The following is a 17,627-nucleotide window of genomic DNA, read 5'->3' as shown; positions in this document are numbered from 1 at the left end:
TTTTAGAGACTTCAATGTCTTCTACTTTATGTTTTACAAGACTACAATGCCTTCTGTTTGATACTTTCAAGACTTCAATGTCCTTTACTTTTATGCTCTACACGACTTCAATGTCCTCTATTTTATGTTTTGTAGGACTTCAAGGTCCTCTGTTTGGTGTTACAGGACTTCAATGTCCTTTTGCTTTTTGGTTTTCACTTCTTTTGTTTTCTCTGGCGTCCGATTTTGAAATAGTCAGATCGCTTGAATGAAATTAGTGTCATTATCTTTACTTATCTTTTATTTACAAGAAAAGATAAGTAAAGAGGGACAACTATTAGACCCTAATTTCATCCAAGTATAATGTTTTATCATTCGGATATGGTGTTTTGATCATTGCTAGTCAAATTACGGTGTTTGGCATCGGTTATAACACAAGGCCAAGGGGTCATGCATGGTTTTGATGGTTATTTTTCAGTTCCAGAAACAAAAGCCACCTGGAGGTTGCAAAATGGTCATTTTCTGGAATTTTCTGGACCCTAGCTCGCCCAAGCAAGCATCTGGCTTGCTTGGACCAAGAAATACCTTCAGCCTTAAGCAACCAGCTCACCTAGGCGAGCTGATACCTTCAAGATGAAGCAACCAGCTCGCTTGGGCAAGCTGCCCCTACCCCAAATGACTTTTTCTATAAATAGCCATGCAGGGGAAGGGTTTTCAGGGTTCAGGAAGTTTAGAGAGGAAGAAAAAAATAAGAAAAGCGAAGCTAAGGCGCTACCAAATCGCAACCGAGGATCATTCCCTACATCACTTCTCTTGCTAGCCTTGTACCCTGTGCAACAACCAGTTAGTTCTTCTTCCTTTTCTTTTCTTTTCTTAAGAGTTGAATGTAATCCATGTACCCTTATGGGTCCTCTCTGATATTCTGTACGTTTTCATCTTCTTCTCTTTATCGTTGATAATTTCATTTTTATTTGTAAGGTTTAATTCTAGCCGACCACCAGTGTCGTGAAATTGTTCTCTTTATTGAAAATAAAAACCAATACTTATAGTGTATTTGAACAAAAAGATAAAAATAGACATGAGCCTTCTAAACAGTTTGGGCCAAAATTACTATAAATAAAAATTATAACTAAAAACATATTTAAATTGGGCTTTTAAATTAGTTTGGGCCTTCAGCAACAATTAATAGTCTTGATAGTGTCTCTGCCTCTGGGCCTTCGTCCTTCTCCACTTGGGCCTTCATCCTTCTCCACTCGGGGGCTTTATCCTTCTCCACTTGGGCCTTCGTCCTTCTCCATTTGGGCCTTTAGCCTGTATTTGGCCAGTTTCAGGATTCTCATCATTCCCTCCTTCTTGGAAAACATTTTCCCTCAAATGTCCAAGATCATCACCGGGTTCATGTACCACTTCCTTCCTTTTCTTGTTGGCTTGCTTGGTATAGCTTTCATTCTTCTTTTCAATTTTCCCATTCACTTGGCCATACAATCTTTTCACATACTCAACTTTGGCATGTGCATCCTTACGTTGAGTCTCTTGGGGATTGCTTTTGTAAGTTGTCCTGTTAGGTAATAAAGCTTTGGGGAGGAGATCAACTTGATATTCTATGCCTCTTGAAGGTGGCAGTCCATGAGGAATCTCCTTAGGAAAAACATTTTTAAATTCCTGCAATAAGGGTTGAACACTAGGAGAAATAGAAATAGTAAACTCATTAGAATTATCAGTAGAAATTTTACCGTCTTTGCAATACTGTAGATTGAGTGGTTCATGAGTAGGTAACACTTTCCTCACTTCACTCGCCTCTGCAAAATAATTAAATTTTCTCTCATGTGTATCACTCTCTCTCTTATGTGTATGACTCTTTTCCTCGGGTGTATCCCTCTTCTTTTTCATATTCCTTTGTGGTGCCTCACTATTTTCTTTCTCTTGTTCTCTTTTTTCTCTCATTCTGATTTGGTCATCACACACTTCTCTAGGGGATAGAGGTTTAAGAGTAAACAAGGAAGATTTGGCTATTCGTCTGTAAAGCTCTTCTTTGTTACGGTTCAACAAACGTTGCATTTGTGTAGTCATCGCGTCCAGAAATAAGCGTTGAGATCCATCCAGTTGATGATATACACCACCATTGTCACCAGCTCTTGCCATGATTAAGGAACAAAGAATTTTGCAGTAAATTAAAAAAAAATTCAGGACCTCACCACACTCTACTCACGTGTTTCTCTCTTTGATGGTAATTCACTCGTGTTTGATGCTCTCAATATAGGCTTTTATGTGATGTTTTCACTCTTGCCTTTTACCACTCACTCACTCTTAAGTTCCTGGATGAATCAAATTAGACACACAAGGTATATAACAGGAAAGATAGTTTAATTATCACAGACTGTGTAGGAAGATAAGTCAGGGTAAACGCCACTTCCGGTGAAGGAAGATAAGTCAGGGTAGACGCCACAAGGATTACCTTGATAAGTCTAATAATTGGTTCAACAAGGAACCCAGAGAGAAAATCTCACCCAATTTTATCAAATGCCAAAAGTCTCTTTATTGAAAATAAAAACCAAACTTATAGTGTATCTGAACAAAACGATAAAAATAGGCATGGGCCTTCTAAAAAGTTTGGGCCAAAATTACAATAAATAAAAATTATAACTAAAAACATATTTAACTTGGACCTTTAAATTAGTTTGGGCCTTCAGCAACAATTAATATTCTTGATAGTGTCTCTGCCTCTGGGCCTTCATCCTTCTCCACTCGGGGACTTTATCCTTTTCCACTTAGGCTTTCGTCCTTCTCCACTTGGGCCTTTAGCCTGCATTTGGCCAGTTTCAGGATTCTCATCACCTCTATTGTCGATAGAGCTATTGTCCCTTGTTTCTTGCTCGTCCAAGAAACTAAGCATCCACCAATGAAGTGACAACCTCCACTGGTGCTTTTTCTTTCCACTCTATCTCTACCAAAATCTGCATCACAGTAACCATGCAACCCGTATTCCTTTTCTCTCTTAAAACACATGTCAAGGTTACGAGTTCCAATCAAATATCTAAATATGTGTTTAACAGAAAATAAATTAACTTCCCTTGGTTCCTTTTGGAAACTGGCACAGAGACATACGTTGAACATAATTTCAGGTTTGGACGCAGTGAGATACATAAGAGATCCCATCATTCCTCTATATGTCTTTTCGTCCACTTTCTTCGATTCTTCGTCCAGTCTCAGTACAATGGTTGGATGCATAGGGGTTCTCATTTGCTTTGCATCATCCATCTTAAACTTCTTTAGAAGTTCCTTCATGTACTTGGTTTGATTTATGTATATGCCCTCATCTGTTTGCTTGATTTGAAGTCCAGGGAAGAACTTTGATTCTTCCATCATACTCATCTTGAACTCTGCCTGCATAAGCTTGGAAAAATCCTTGCATAGAGATTCATTGGTAGCACCGAATATGATATCTTCCACATATATCTAGATGATTAGGAATCAACTTCCATAATCTTTGCGAAACAGAGTAATATCTACCTTTCCTCTTATAAAGCCATTTTGAGTTAAAAAAGAACTCAACTTTTCATACCAAGCTTGAAGAGCTTGCTTTAAACCATACAAAGCTTTATTAGGTTTGAAAACATGATGACGATAGATAGAACTCTCAAACCTAGGGGTTGTTCCACAAAGACTTCTTCCTTGATATGTCCATTGAGGAACACACTTTTTACATCCATCTGACGCAACATGATACCATGATGAGCAACAAAGGATAGTAAAATGCGTATTTCCTCTAAGTGAGCAAAAAAAGCAAAAGTTTTAGTATATTCTATACCTTCCTATTGTGAGTAACCTTTGGCCACAAGCCTAGCCTTGTTCCTCACAACCTTACCTATTTCGTTTAGCTTGTTTTTGAACACCCACTTTGCTCCAACAACAAATTTGCCTTTGGGGAGTTCTACAAGCTTCCAGACATCATTCTTTTGAAACTGGTCCAACTCTTCTTGCATTGCCTTAACCTATCATTCATCAGAATAACATCATCTATGTGTTTTGGCTTGATCTCTAAAAGTAGAGCTATATGCTTGAGAAAGTTCCTTGTCTGGACTTTGTCCTTAGGATCACCAATGATATGGGACTCTAGATGATGTTTCCTCAGCAAACGTCCAGTTAGTTCTCTTACTTTTTCAAGTTGATCATCCACTGGTGAGTTGGATGCAAGCTTGTCTTAATTGGATGCAACAACAAACTTAACAATATTTTCTATTTTCATCTCTACAAAGGGACGTATACAACTCTAACATTGTGGTGTCAAGCTTATTTTCATTAAATCTTACACGAATGGCCTCGTCCACAGTCAAGGTTATTGTGTTATACACTCTATATGCCTTATACGATTCAGAGTATCCAAGTAAGATTCCAAAATCACATTTGGAGTCAAACTTTCCAAGGTTATCCATGGTGATTAAAAAGAAACACTAACATCCAAATTGGTGGAAATAAGAGATGTTGGGCTTTCATCTCTTCCATAATTCATAAGGAGTCTTTGTTAAGATAAATAACATGCAGTGTTTACTACTTTAGCCCAAAAGTGTTTGGGAATTGAGTTATCGTTAAGCATGGTCTTAGCCATTTCTTGAAGAGATCTATTTTACCTCTCAAAAACTCCAATCTGTTGAGGTGTTCTTAGAGTGGAAAAATTATGGTGAACCATTCTCTTCACAAATTTTTTCAAAAAGATCGTTTTCAAACTCTCTCTCATGATCACTTCTGATTGAAGATATACAAATTCTTTTTTATTTTGAATCTTTTTACAAAATTTATAAAAGGTATCAAAAGACTCATCCTTGTGGGTTAGGAACCTAACCCATGTCCATCTAGTGTAATCATACACTATGACCAGACCATATATGCATCTAGAGAGGGATGAGGTCCTGGTTGGTCCAAACAGGTCAATGTGTAGGAGATCTAAAGGCCTAGAAGTAGAAACAACATTTTTGGCTTTAAAAGAACTTTTTATTTGTTTCCCTTTCTGACAAGCTTCACAAAGAGAATCATCTTGATATGACAACTTTGGAAGTCCTCTTACAAGGCTAAGCTTTTGAAGCTTTGAGATTAACCTCAAGCTTGCAAGACCAAGTTTCTTATGCCATATCGAGTGATGCTTTTTTTTACTGAGAATAAGCATGACACCTTTTGACTAGAAAGATCACCAAGTTTAATCTTATAAATATTTCCTTGTCTTTTAGCAGAGAAGAGTGAAGAGTTGTCCTTGTTTTGGATGATACACATATCCTTGTTAAAGATGACATTATATCCACTATCACATAATTGACTTATGCTCAGCAGATTGTGCTTCAACCCTTTAACGAGTAGAATGTTATTAATGAGAGGATAGGGAGAAATACAGACCTTATCTACACCAATTATCAGACCTTTCTAGATTTGAATATTACCTCTTCACCATCAGAGTTAACAGTTTCATCAAGCCGAGAATCCTCATTATTTGAACTTACGTCAGTGTTGGTTCTGCTTTATTGGTGGATGCATAAACTATCAGACACATATTGGCTTCTTCGTCACTATCCTCATCAGACAATGAATCATCCAGGTCCTCCCAAATGCTCATAAGGCTTTTTTTTTGGACTTCAAGAATTTTTTCCTCTTATCCTTTGTCTTTTCAAGATTAGGACATTTTGACTTGAAATGTCTTGGCTTCTTGTACTCATAACATATGACTCGACTTTTCTTCTTCTTGTGGAAGGATCTTTTGGACAAACTATTAAACATGGAGGAGTTCTTGTTTTTCCACATCTTTTTTTATCATTTTGGTGATCAGACTTAGCTCGTCATCTTCTTCATTAGAGTCATCATCGTCAGATTCTTCTTCTGAAGCATCATTAACAGCAATGGCCTTGGATGATGACTATTTGGACACAAAGTTGCATTTTGGTCTTTAAGCCGCAAGGTCTAGCAACTTCCCTTTCCTTATCCCTTAATCTCGAGCAAGCTCTTGCTCATGGACATTAAGAATCCCAACGAGCTCTTCAAGAGTCATTGAATCAAGTTACTTGATGGCTTTTAAAGCTGTAACCTGTGGTCTCCACTTTCTAGATAAACTTCGTAAGATTTTATCAATGTGATCATAATTATCATAATGTCTACCTAGAGAGTGAAGCTCGTACAAAATGGTTTGGAAGTGTCCAAACATGATTTGGATATCTTCTCCCTCTTCCATATTGAAGAGTTCATACTTGCATCTCATAAGCTCAACTTGTTATGTTTTATCTGAGAGGACCCTTCGTCGGTAATGGCTAAGGTGTCCCACATTTGTTTGGCACTTCTAAAGCTGTGAACCTTGGAATATTCTTCTTGTGATAGAGTGCACAACAAAGCATTTCTTGCACGTGAGTTGAGAAGAAATCTGGATTTATGGTCATTCGTCTATTTGTCCTTGGGATCTCATTCTTTTGAGCATCTAGGGGAATGTGATTGTCCTTTTCTACAATATTCCACATATCAATGTGAGTGGATTAAAAGAAGGCAATCATTCTTTTCTTCCAGTAGTCATAGTTGGCTCCGTTGATCATGGGAGGCTTGTTCATAACAAATCCTTCTTCCATCATTTCAGGAATTTCCTTTCCTCTGCTTTGTCAAGAGCTCAACCTAGAGGCCAATATTTGATACCAACTGAAGAACCTGAAACACACTAGAAGGGGGTGTTGAATAATGTGATGGATAAAAGTCTAAGGGGTTCAAAATCACTTTGTGCTTAAAAACTAGTTCACAAAACTTGGACACAATTTTGTGCACTATGGCACAAGTGCTTATTGAACCTATGGATGTTACTTTCTAATGATAACTTTTTAGTACTTAAGGATCGAGTAATTGTTTCATTGCCTTTGTACTATGAGCTAAGTGCTAAAGCATTTGTCTTCTAAGGACTGGATGCTGAGGTAGTATCATCCAGTGACTAATACTTTGGCTATTGTCCAAAGCCTTTATGTTCATGCTTTATTCTTGTATCTCATAGAGATAGATAAGCCTGTAGCTTAAGCATGAAAGATTAATACATAAAATTTATACTTTGTTAACATCAAAATCTTAGGGATTTAGTTGTTTGGTACAGTCCAATGTGACTTGGACGCAGCCAGACTTAACAATATAAAATTCAACAATTTTTTTTATTCAAATACATATCAAAAAATCAATTTTGATGCAAATATTTACGACTAGATACTATAAGCATGACATGATCAAAGACAAAAAGAGAGAGATATATATCATCTTGTTCTTCACAATTATGTTCCTTTATTGTTTTTCCTTTTCTATAGGCTCATGGCATACAGACTTCAAATCCATCAACTACACACAGAAATGAGAGAAAGAAAATTAGAGCAATAAAAAATAAATGGAAATTAATAAAAGGCAAAATTAATTGAAAATGTAAATAAAATAACACAAAGACAAATAAAAAGTCTATAAAATGTAAGAAGTTTTCTTACATTGCCTACATCATTTCTTCTTTATTCTCTCTTCAGATCAAAGACTTTGCTAATACAACACCATACAATTCAATTTAATGGAATAAAAGTGATTAATGTAAAAAAAGGTGAATGTTGAAAAATAAAACTATGGGAGGCAAACAATGTGTACTCGTGCAAGTGAAACTATGAGGAAAAAAAAGTTAAAGGAATAAAAAAAAGTGAGCCCATACTTCATATATATATATATGTATGTATGTATGTATGTATGTATGTATGTATGTATGTAAAAATTAACATGTGGCAAGTGGAATGGAGGTTGATCAGTTTCTATAACTATAGACTGATTTAGAGACCGCAAATATTCAATCATCATATAGACTAATTTAGAGACTATTTTAGAAACTAAAAGTGCTTGCCTCTAAATCAATTTGTATTGTCATTTATCAATAAAATTTGAAATGTTAATAGAGACTGTATATAATTGTCTAGGATTAAGGGAGTCTATCCTAGAATTTGATCCAATTTATATCAACATTGGATTCTATATACTATTTGTTCCAGTTTTCTGGTTCGAGAATTTGTCCTTCTAAAGAATCTATTTAGGATTCCGGGAGATTGGTTTATGGATTCAGTAACAGGATTGTGTCCTGAGACTATTTGTGAGGTTCCGATGAATGGTATTGTCAAAGACAATATTTTCAGTCTCTTATTAAGATGTAATAACTATAAACAAAATTTTTAGCCACTATTAATCTGTTTTAGAGACTAATTGTTTGGTCTCAAAATGAAATAATATTAGGTTGAATAGTTTAGTTTTAAGTTTTTTTTTTTAAAAAAAAAAACCTAAAACCAGTTTTAGTTTTGAGTTTTTTTTCTTCAAATTTTATAAACTAGTTGTAAAATTGCATACTTCTGATTTTAAGTTCACAAGAATGGCAAAGACCAATTGAACAAAGTTTCACAGCAAAATAACAAACAAAAGGAAAATGCAAAACAAAATGTTTCTCATGTTATAATCTTTCCTTCTCCATTCCTTTGTCTATCTTTTTTTTTTTACTTGAGGTCAAGGTCCATTGTGAGCACCATTGATGAAAGGAAACCCCTCACCAGTCCCATCAAATACAATAACAAATTATAGTATAAAAATGATTTTTCTCTCTCTCTAAATTGGTGAATAAACAATGTACAATAGAAGAAACATGATTCGATCATTTGTGTTCTCATCGACCACGACCATTGCCCTTATAGAAGAGAAGAATGACAAACCAAGATCAGAAACACAAAAATGCACAACCGCCACTCCAAGTGATGCAAACAGATGATGAAGTGGCTCAAGGTAATGGTTGTGTATTGCCATGATGGAAGAAAAAATCAATTGAAAGCTTGGAATCATTTCAATTGGCTAGAGCCAAAGTTGGATAAGAGGGCTTAATGCAAGTATTGTAATGCCCTTATTGATTATGAGAATGATACAAGTTCAATGCTCAATCATGTGTCAAGATGTCTAGATGACTCCAATAAAGACACAAACAAGAGGATAAAAAAGCTTCATCCTCAATTACTGATGAGAATATGAACTCTTCTTCGTAAGACAAATTTGACTAAGATTTGTGTGAGAAAGGAATGGTAAAGATATTTGTGTAATCTAAACTTTCTTTTCTATTTGTAGAGCATCTTTCTTTAGGGAGGTATTTGAATATTTTTGCAACCAAAATTTAAGATTCGATCACATTATACCTTATCCTATAAAATTATAACACTGTATCATATACAAAAGGCAAACTTGAAGATTTTTTTGTCGTAGCATTGTTAGAGAGTTTATCCTATTACTAATGCGTGGACCTCACCTCACTTTAAACTCTGACTTTAGTTTTGTATGAACTTCATATTCTAGTTTAGTTTTAATAACTGAAGTATAGTATCGTGGTCATGAACTTAGTTACAACATTAATATATACCTTTAATAAGATTTAAATATTTTTTTAGTTATTAGAATTTAGTATTTTTTATTTTTTGTCTTTTTTGTAAAAAATATTTTTTATTTTTAATCCTTACAAATTAAGTTTATTTTGTTTTTAATTTTTAAAATACTTTAAATAGTACCTTAAACAATAAAAAAATATCATATAAATTATGATAAAGATGAAAAATAAAATAAATATAATTGATAACGACTAAAAATAAAAAAAAATTATTTTACAAGGAAAAAAAAGAAAAAAAAAGTTATAATGATTATAAATGTATTTAAGCTTTTTAATATTTTTTTTAAAAAATTATAATAAAAATTATTTGTAATTAGCAAGAAATATATACTAAAAGTCCATTTTATTTAACTCAATAATATTCCTCTCTTTCTTATAAAAAAATAAAATAATATCCCTCTAGTTTAAATTAATCTTTTAGCCTATGAATCTCCATAACCCTTGGCGGCTCAATATTTCTCCCTAGCTAATGAAGTGTATTCCTCTCAATATTTTTGGAAGCACAAATTCTCCCTTTTTCTCTGCCTCCAATCCCAATATTCTCTTCCCTTCCTTTCTCTTCTATTCATTTGCAGCAAATTGCAACCTTTCTGGCTTTCTCCAACTCCCACCACTCAAGAGCCCGAAAACATTCGTCTTCTTCAAACCAATAGCAGAATAAAGTGGCTTGACTCTCTTCGAAGCTCCGTAATCTCACGTTCAAACTCTCATGCCATTCTCTCTTCACTTACCCACCAACCACCCCCACCCCACATCATGTCACCTCCCAAACCCCAAGCAACCAACACCCATTAACCAAAATCCCATTTTTCGGAGATTCTCGGCCTTTTCCTCGCTCAGAACCTCCCTCGACTGCGTCTCCGATGGAAGGGTCGAGAAGGGCTCTTCTTCTTCTTCTTCGCTGCCGCCGCCGCCAATTCGGCTTCCCTTTTTGGTGAGGACCCCCGCCAGGGTCTCGAGATTCTTCTGGACTGGAAACTGCTTGCAGGTCGCCGTGAGCGTCGACGGCGGCAGAGCGGCCGCGGCCTCCGGCGTGGATTTCGATGACAGGTGGCTTAGGGCGTGTGGCTCTGTTGTGTGGGACTTCTTTATTCCGAGAGGGGTCACCGGGAACTATGTGGAGTATGTGAAATGGAAGCTTCTGCATCGGGTTTTCAGCTCCGCGCTACAAGTGCTTGCAACTCAGGTACTTACTTTGCAAGGCTTGTTTGTTTGTTGGTTGCAAAAACTGTTTTTTATTTATTTTTATTTATCTAATTATTAAAAGGACACAACTTAGATGCTTTTGATGGCAAATGTTAGTTTGTTAGAATGTTAATTTTGTTAGCAACTCGTGACCTTTCCCATCTTCTCTTCTCTCTTAACAATCCAACCCCCACCTTACAGCAGAAGACACAACTTAGATATAGTTTGATAGGTGCTTTTGGTGTAATTCTCTGATTGGAATTGATATAGTTTTCATCTTGGCTATCCACGAATTTCATTACATATCTAAATCTGAGGAGGGGGAAAGGAAGGGAACCATGGCTTGAGAGTAAAACTCAAATGGAATCATATTGAATAGAACGAAGTAACTAACTCCTAATTGAATCGGAACTGTTAATTAATTTTAACAACTTCACTAACATCCTGTTTAATATCAACACGGGAACTCTAATTCTGATTGGAGAACAACACTCAAATTACTTATGGACCTACATCTAAGTTTTGTGTTTTTTTAGATTTTGTTTTGTCTCCTCTGCTCATTTGAAAGTCTTTGTCCCATGAGTATATTTTTGTTTTCTAAAAGTTTGTCTCCTAGGCACTTGAATAGAGCATTTGAAGAAAACAGAAGAAGAGGATGAAAAAGCATTCGTGGGATGTTTCTGTTTTTTGGCTTTTAAAATACTCCTTTTGGAAACAATTTTCAAAATTTAATAGAATTTGAACGAGAGACTGATTTTGCTGAGTAGTTTGGAATTAGTTTAGAAAATAGTGAGAAGAGAATCAAACATGATGTGGGGTTTAAGTTGTTAAATGACTGTTTTGTTTTGTGCTATGTGCCTACGTGATGGGGTTTTTAAGGTTTGCTTTGAAAATTGATAATACCTTATGTGTTAATTCATGGGGAAAAAGTTTAAACCTTATTTATTAGTCTATTACCATTTGTTCTATGCATATCATCAGGAGTGTGTGTGTGTGTGTGAGAGAGAGAGAGAGAGAGAAAGAGAGAGAGAGAGGTTGTCATGCGTCTTATTTGTGTGATGGATTTATTTGCTTAAAAAAATTTATTATCCCTTTTGTTTTACTTACTATATGTGGAAAAATTCAAACTTGGCTTATCAGTCTGTTGCCACATGTTGTGCATATTCATCAGGTGCGTGCATGCACCACCCATGTGAGACAAAGATTGTTGCGTGTTTTATTATGTGATGGATTTGTTTGATTTTGATAATTGATAATCCTTGATGCATCAATTCATGTGAAAAATTCAAACTTGGTTTATCAATCTATTGCCATATGGTGTGCATGTATTCAGGAGGGAAGAAAGAATGAGTAATTTAAACAGGGTTCTCTGTTTCCTTATCACATAATGAATGTCACACATTTTATCCTCGTTTAAGTTGCGATGAAAGTTCTTCTAGGTCTCACTGTAGTGGTTTTCCTTGCATGAGAACTTACTGTATTAAAATGGATTGGTCTCAGGCAATGTTTACAGCCATGGGAGTTGGATTCTCCTGTTCCCTTCCATCAGCTGCTGCCCTTAATTGGGTCTTAAAAGATGGTCTCGGACGACTAAGCAGATGCATATACACTGCTAGCCTAGCATCTGCTTTTGATACAAATTTAAAGGTATTTTAACTTTCATTTTTGAACGAATCTATGTTCATTAAAAAGTCACCTGAACTTCTGAAGTATAACAATTTGAGGTGATGGTGGTAATTGAAATTTGAAACTGTAGTTTGATATACTAATCATATATGAAGAAATCTGATGAATTTTTCTCTTCATCTTTTTGTTACCTGTTGTAAAAAGAGGGTCCGGTTCACTACATCTGTCCTTTTTGTTGCAAGCATTGGACTTGAGTTACTTACTCCTGCATTTCCTCGATGCTTCCTGCTTCTTGCAACTATTGCCAATATTTCTAAACAAATAAGCCTGGCTTGTTACTTAGCAACTCGGGTAAGGATCAGACCTCCTCTACAATATATAGTTCTCTATTAAATTGATTTTTTTTAAATGTCTCTTGTTTTGGAGCCGTTCTTTGTATGAACATGGAATATAAGGTGGTATGGTTTAATTAAGTCACATAGAACAAGGAAACTAGCAATCAGTATGACAAGTTATCTACCAACAGAAATCCAGAGGTCTAAAGAATAACTGACCGCTTTGAAGTTCCCATTCACATACTTGAGAACATATTTTTATTACATAATTATGGTTAGCATCTATCCGTGTGAAACAAAAGCTATCTGTATTCAAACATACAACACAAACATGCAACCAGAATACTGGCAAAGTACATCAATGACTGAGATCCATCAATATAGTAATTAGTAATATCATAATTCATACACAGCAACCAAATCTCTGAATTTAAAACATACTCTTACAGGACTTGCAAAAGTTGTTATCAAAAGGAACAATACATCAATAGTTAGTGAGTTATTATATTAGCAGCGCAAGAATTGGTCATTTCTTTCTAATCTTCTCTAATTCCTCACCCCAACATTTTTACATCATTTCATATAACATTAGAATGTATAATAAATTTAATGCCTACCTAGAACACCGCTTTCTTTATTTTTCTTCCAAAGCTGTCAGTTTTTCTTTAGAACTCTGGATTTCTGTTGGTAAACAACTTGTCATACTGATTGCTAGTTTCCTTGTTCTATGTGACTTCTTAAACCATACCACCTTATATTCCATGTTCAATAATGCACAAAGTGCTTTTGATAGCATGAGCTGCCCATCTTTTCTATTTGTTTGATGGTTGTGGACTATGTAGTCAATAGGGGCTGCTATCGCACTGGAGCGGCCCCTGGCCGCGACAGAGACCTCTGTTGTGGGGCGGATTGAAGTAGCGGCTGTCGCATCCGCTATCGCGCCGGAGCAGGATGGCGCTATTGCGGGCTCTACAGCAGTTTTCAACTGCTACTTGGATTTCGAAAGAAAACTTGCAAATACCCTCATGCCACCACCGTGCCGGATAGTCTTTGACTTCCCTTGTGCCGTCGTCGCCGACCTCCCTTATGCCGTTGTCAGCCTACCTCTTCCATTTGAGTGTCATGATTTTCAATTTTTCACTATGGCTGAGCAAACAGAACATGGGTAAATGAATCAAGTCCTTAAGGTTTTAACCTTTTAGGGTTTTTTCCCCCTCTTTTTTATTCTATTGGGCCTTGGGCCTCAAGTCCACCATGTATCTACCAGATATTTTTACAAGTGTAACTTTTTAACTTACCTAAATTGCTGTGGTAAAATAAATCTGTAAACTGTTAATATAATAAACTAAACAGAGCATAATATATGATACAATAAATTAAAAATTATAGTAACAAAAAATATAATCAACTAACTAATAATAGTAATAAAACCTAAATTAAATATAATATATAATATAAGAAACTAAATAATAAAAAATTCTAAATCATATAAGTAAAAAAAGATTATAAATGTTATTAAAAAATACAAATTATATGTATAATGCGTGTAAAAATCTACAACTATATATATATATATATATTAAAATAGCGGTCTTTCTGCTATCTGCTATCCCATTTTAGGGGTCGACCGGTATGCTTGGTTTAAAATAGCATCTTTTGACCCATGAATTTTGGTGTTTTCACTTTGTTTAAACAGTCAGCTGTTCATCAAAGTTTTGCAATAGGAGACAACCTTGGTGAAATTTCTGCTAAGGCACAGGTCAGCATGTGTGTTTCTTTCTTTCTTTTCTCCATAATATGTATCTTTAATGCATTATTTTCTGATTTTTTTTATATCTTTCAGATTCAAACAGTGTGCTTTGACATCCTTGGTCTTATGCTTGCTGCACTTGTTAATCTGTGGATAGAGAACCATCGAAGGTTGTTATCTACCTCCATTAATTAAATATTCTTTATACACACACGCACTAATTAAATGTTATTGTTCATTAGATGTATAATACTATAAGTTGGCTAAGCTGTGGAACTAAGAGCTGTCTTTAGTGCATTTTACCTCTAGAATTCAATGACCTTATCTTTAATAAGGGGAAAAAAAAAAGTTTTACATGATGTTACATAGCTAATAGACTTGTGATGGTGTATGATATATTTTTCTAGTTTTTATTGTTTATCTTTTAACTGAAGTTATTTCCTGGTTCACAAGACAACAAGCAGGTTTCCATTACTTTATTTATCCCTTTTTTGCTGCTATGGATCTCTTTGGGATTTATCAAGGACTAAAGACTGTCCATCTTCAAACCTTGACCAAGGTAGGTTTTCTGGTGGCTTCAAATATAAAATTGTGTGGATTAAATTTTTCTAATTTTATAATCTAGGGACAAACTGATTGACTGCAAGTGAATGGAGTGATTTGATGAACACTATTTTGTTTTCTTTGTTTTACATTAAAAATGTAAAGTGTGATGGGATTCAGTATATCTCCACTTTTAGACAAATTGCAAAGAACCGTGTTTTAGACAAACTTATTGACTGAAAGTGAGAAACATGAGTGATTTGATGAACACTATTTTGTTTTCTTCGTATAACATTAAAATGTAAAGTGTGATGCGAATTCAGTATATCTCCACTTTTAGACAAGTGCAAAGAACCAAGTTTTAGATTTGCTATCATTACTGACACATGAAAGAGGAAAAGATTTTATTATTATCATATGTTGGTCTAGTCTTTTTCTGTTTTGGTATTTCCTTTTTATTTGCTCATGTTACTCCTCCACTGGTATATTTTGTTTTATAAAAACAGGCTTTTTTTTAACTGTTTTTTGTTGTATGGCATTAGACTTTTGTCAAGAGTATTTATTTATTGTCTTGTTGGTATGTTATTGTTTTAGGATAGGCTTGAAATTATTCTGAGCACTTGGATTGAGTGTGGATATGTGCCATCCCCTGCAGAAGTGAGCGAGAAAGAAGGAATTAACTTTCTGGGAGTTAAAGGTGGTATGCTGCTGACTCTTCTATTTCTGTTCAATACTGTCCAAGTCATGTTCTTCAGTAGTGAGCTTATAGTCACCTAATACGGTTTGATTCAGGTAAATGCTTGTGGCCAATTAGAATAGGGTGCTTAAATCCCAAGGACCAAATACCAAAGTGGTCAATGAAGACAATACAATGTATAACAGATGAGGATTATTACTTTGTATGCGTGGAGATCTTTGAAGGATTAAAAAGAATTGGAAAGGTGAGAACATTATTATGAGAGTATCCTGGTGGACATATTCTTCCTCATAACATCCTATGAAGTAGCGTTTTCTAACTGTTTGTATTTTGCTTATCTCTTTTGGTGGTAAACCTTCTAGCCGTCTATCCTTCTTTCCATACGCGAAGGAGCTGAAGCAGTACACATAATCATGGGGATGTTGCAGGTAATTTAACCACTCCTTGGTGTTTTTTCAACTATTTTATGATTAATGCACCATTACTGGTAGCTAGTTGAATTTGGATCCTCTCTTGTTATGAGAAAGACAAACAATTACAGTATGACCCACAAATTGTTTGTGATGGGTCCCTTAAACTTGCTTTTGTATCTTTTACTTTCATAACGTAAATGCTAGCAAAACACTTTTTAACACTCTTTTTAATGCACACTTTCTATTATTAAATGAAATTTATTGGAAATCCCAAAATTGTATATTTAGAGTCCTATTCATGATTTTGTAATTATTAATAAATTTAATCAATAGTAGAGTGTGTTAGAAAGAATGTATTAGAGAGTGTGTTGCTAGCACTTATACAACATAAAAGGATCCAAATCCAACAGATTAATTTGATTTTAGCTGGAGTAAAATACCCTCCATTTACTTTGGGAGGTAAAAACTCTGACCTGAAACCAGTTTTGCTCGTTTTAATGATCTTTTGATATGACACTTTAAAAACAAAATGGAATGTTTAGGCTTGCTACATCAGAAGGGCTCTACTTATGAATAATACTAGGTGGGAGATTATTATAGAGGAAAGCCATGCATCAGATTCAACAATGGAGGATTGGTTTGTAATTGTTGAGGATGCAAAGAAATCTGCAGAAAGGGATACATCTAATTTGATTGAACAAATGGTGGGAAAGGGTTGGATGGTGAAGAACATTCTATTATCAACACAGGAGCAGACTCGATACAGTTTTATATGTGATTAAAGATAGTTTTCAAAATTTGGCTGGCTCCTTAGTTCAACGGGAGTGTTTGGGGATACATACCATTCATTTTGAAGATTAGACTAAAGAATAAGGTCAAAATTGCGTAGTATATTCACAACTTTCATTGTAGCCAAAAAATATTCCTAACTTGAATCTTCTGCTGGGAGGGTGTTTTTAAGCCGTTGCATTGATTATGTAATGTATACATAAATCATAATGTATACCTAAATTGTATTATTACACATTTACATAAAAAAGGGCTATAATCTTTTTTTTTCTTCATGTAATTTACTATTAGTCGTGCATGTGATTCTCAGTGGAAGTGCCGTGCGGCAGAATGGTTAGGGTAGAGTTAATTTATATCCGATGCACCATTACCAAGGATTTGGATTCCTGTTGTCACAATCTATGGTCGGTATGTTCAAAGTATTTTTAAGTTGAATTTATTGAAATGATTTATGAACCTTCAGATCTTCATCAGACGGCTCTTATCGTCTGACTGCGTGAATGTGTCATCTCTCTGGCCGTAGAAAATCCGGATCCTATTAACAATTACTCCTCAATAAAACCTCAAATCAAATTATCATTTGATGATGATTTTCGTGTCACGACTAAAATTGCAATAGCTGACAGCCAATGATTCCATTACTTATGTCACTTTAAGAAAAGAAATTAGATAATTTTAAAAATTAATAAACAAATCAAAATTAGATTGGGAATTTACTTTTAGAATACATAAGTTTTTTTTTTTGTTGAATAATACATAACTTCAACGATAACACTCAGTTTTAGTGTTATTTTTTTCTCATTTAAATATGTATTTCATGCATAATCTTGAAACTAATGTTACCAAACTATAATTTTCATAGCTTTGC

The 17,627-nt window shown here is 34.9% G+C and overlaps 1 protein-coding gene across 3 annotated transcripts; it reads left to right on the top strand.

Moving 5' to 3' along the window:
- The first annotated feature begins 9,878 nt into the window (after nt 1–9,878).
- Nucleotides 9,879–17,039, top strand: LOC114397524 (protein root UVB sensitive 4-like). Of its 3 annotated transcripts, none has more exons than XM_028359594.1 (10): nt 9,881–10,607; nt 12,107–12,253; nt 12,437–12,583; nt 14,264–14,326; nt 14,411–14,487; nt 14,771–14,876; nt 15,455–15,560; nt 15,653–15,801; nt 15,920–15,985; nt 16,513–17,039. In XM_028359594.1, exons 1-10 carry the CDS (start codon nt 10,131–10,133, stop codon nt 16,750–16,752), a joined length of 1,578 nt encoding a protein of 525 aa, XP_028215395.1. In that variant the 5' UTR covers nt 9,881–10,130; the 3' UTR covers nt 16,753–17,039. The 3 variants fall into 3 exon arrangements, with proteins under 3 accessions (XP_028215397.1, XP_028215395.1, XP_028215396.1); XM_028359595.1 differs by having other exon boundaries at nt 9,882–10,607; nt 15,455–15,557; XM_028359596.1 differs by lacking the exon at nt 12,437–12,583 and having other exon boundaries at nt 9,879–10,607.
- The last annotated feature ends 588 nt before the right edge of the window (nt 17,040–17,627 follow it).

This window comes from Glycine soja, chromosome 18 (assembly GCF_004193775.1).
Source record: "Glycine soja cultivar W05 chromosome 18, ASM419377v2, whole genome shotgun sequence".
Classification (NCBI taxonomy): Eukaryota; Viridiplantae; Streptophyta; class Magnoliopsida; order Fabales; family Fabaceae; genus Glycine; species Glycine soja.
This window is presented reverse-complemented; position numbering and strand designations above follow the sequence as displayed.

Excerpts from the sequence above, each read along its gene's own strand:
- LOC114397524 (XM_028359594.1), top strand. The coding sequence starts at position 10,131 with ATGCCATTCTCTCTTCACTTACCCACCAACCACCCCCACCCCACATCA. Across the intron at positions 10,608-12,106 it reads TACAAGTGCTTGCAACTCAG|GCAATGTTTACAGCCATGGG; the intron begins GTACTTACTTTG and ends GATTGGTCTCAG. Across the intron at positions 15,561-15,652 it reads CTTTCTGGGAGTTAAAGGTG|GTAAATGCTTGTGGCCAATT; the intron begins GTATGCTGCTGA and ends GGTTTGATTCAG.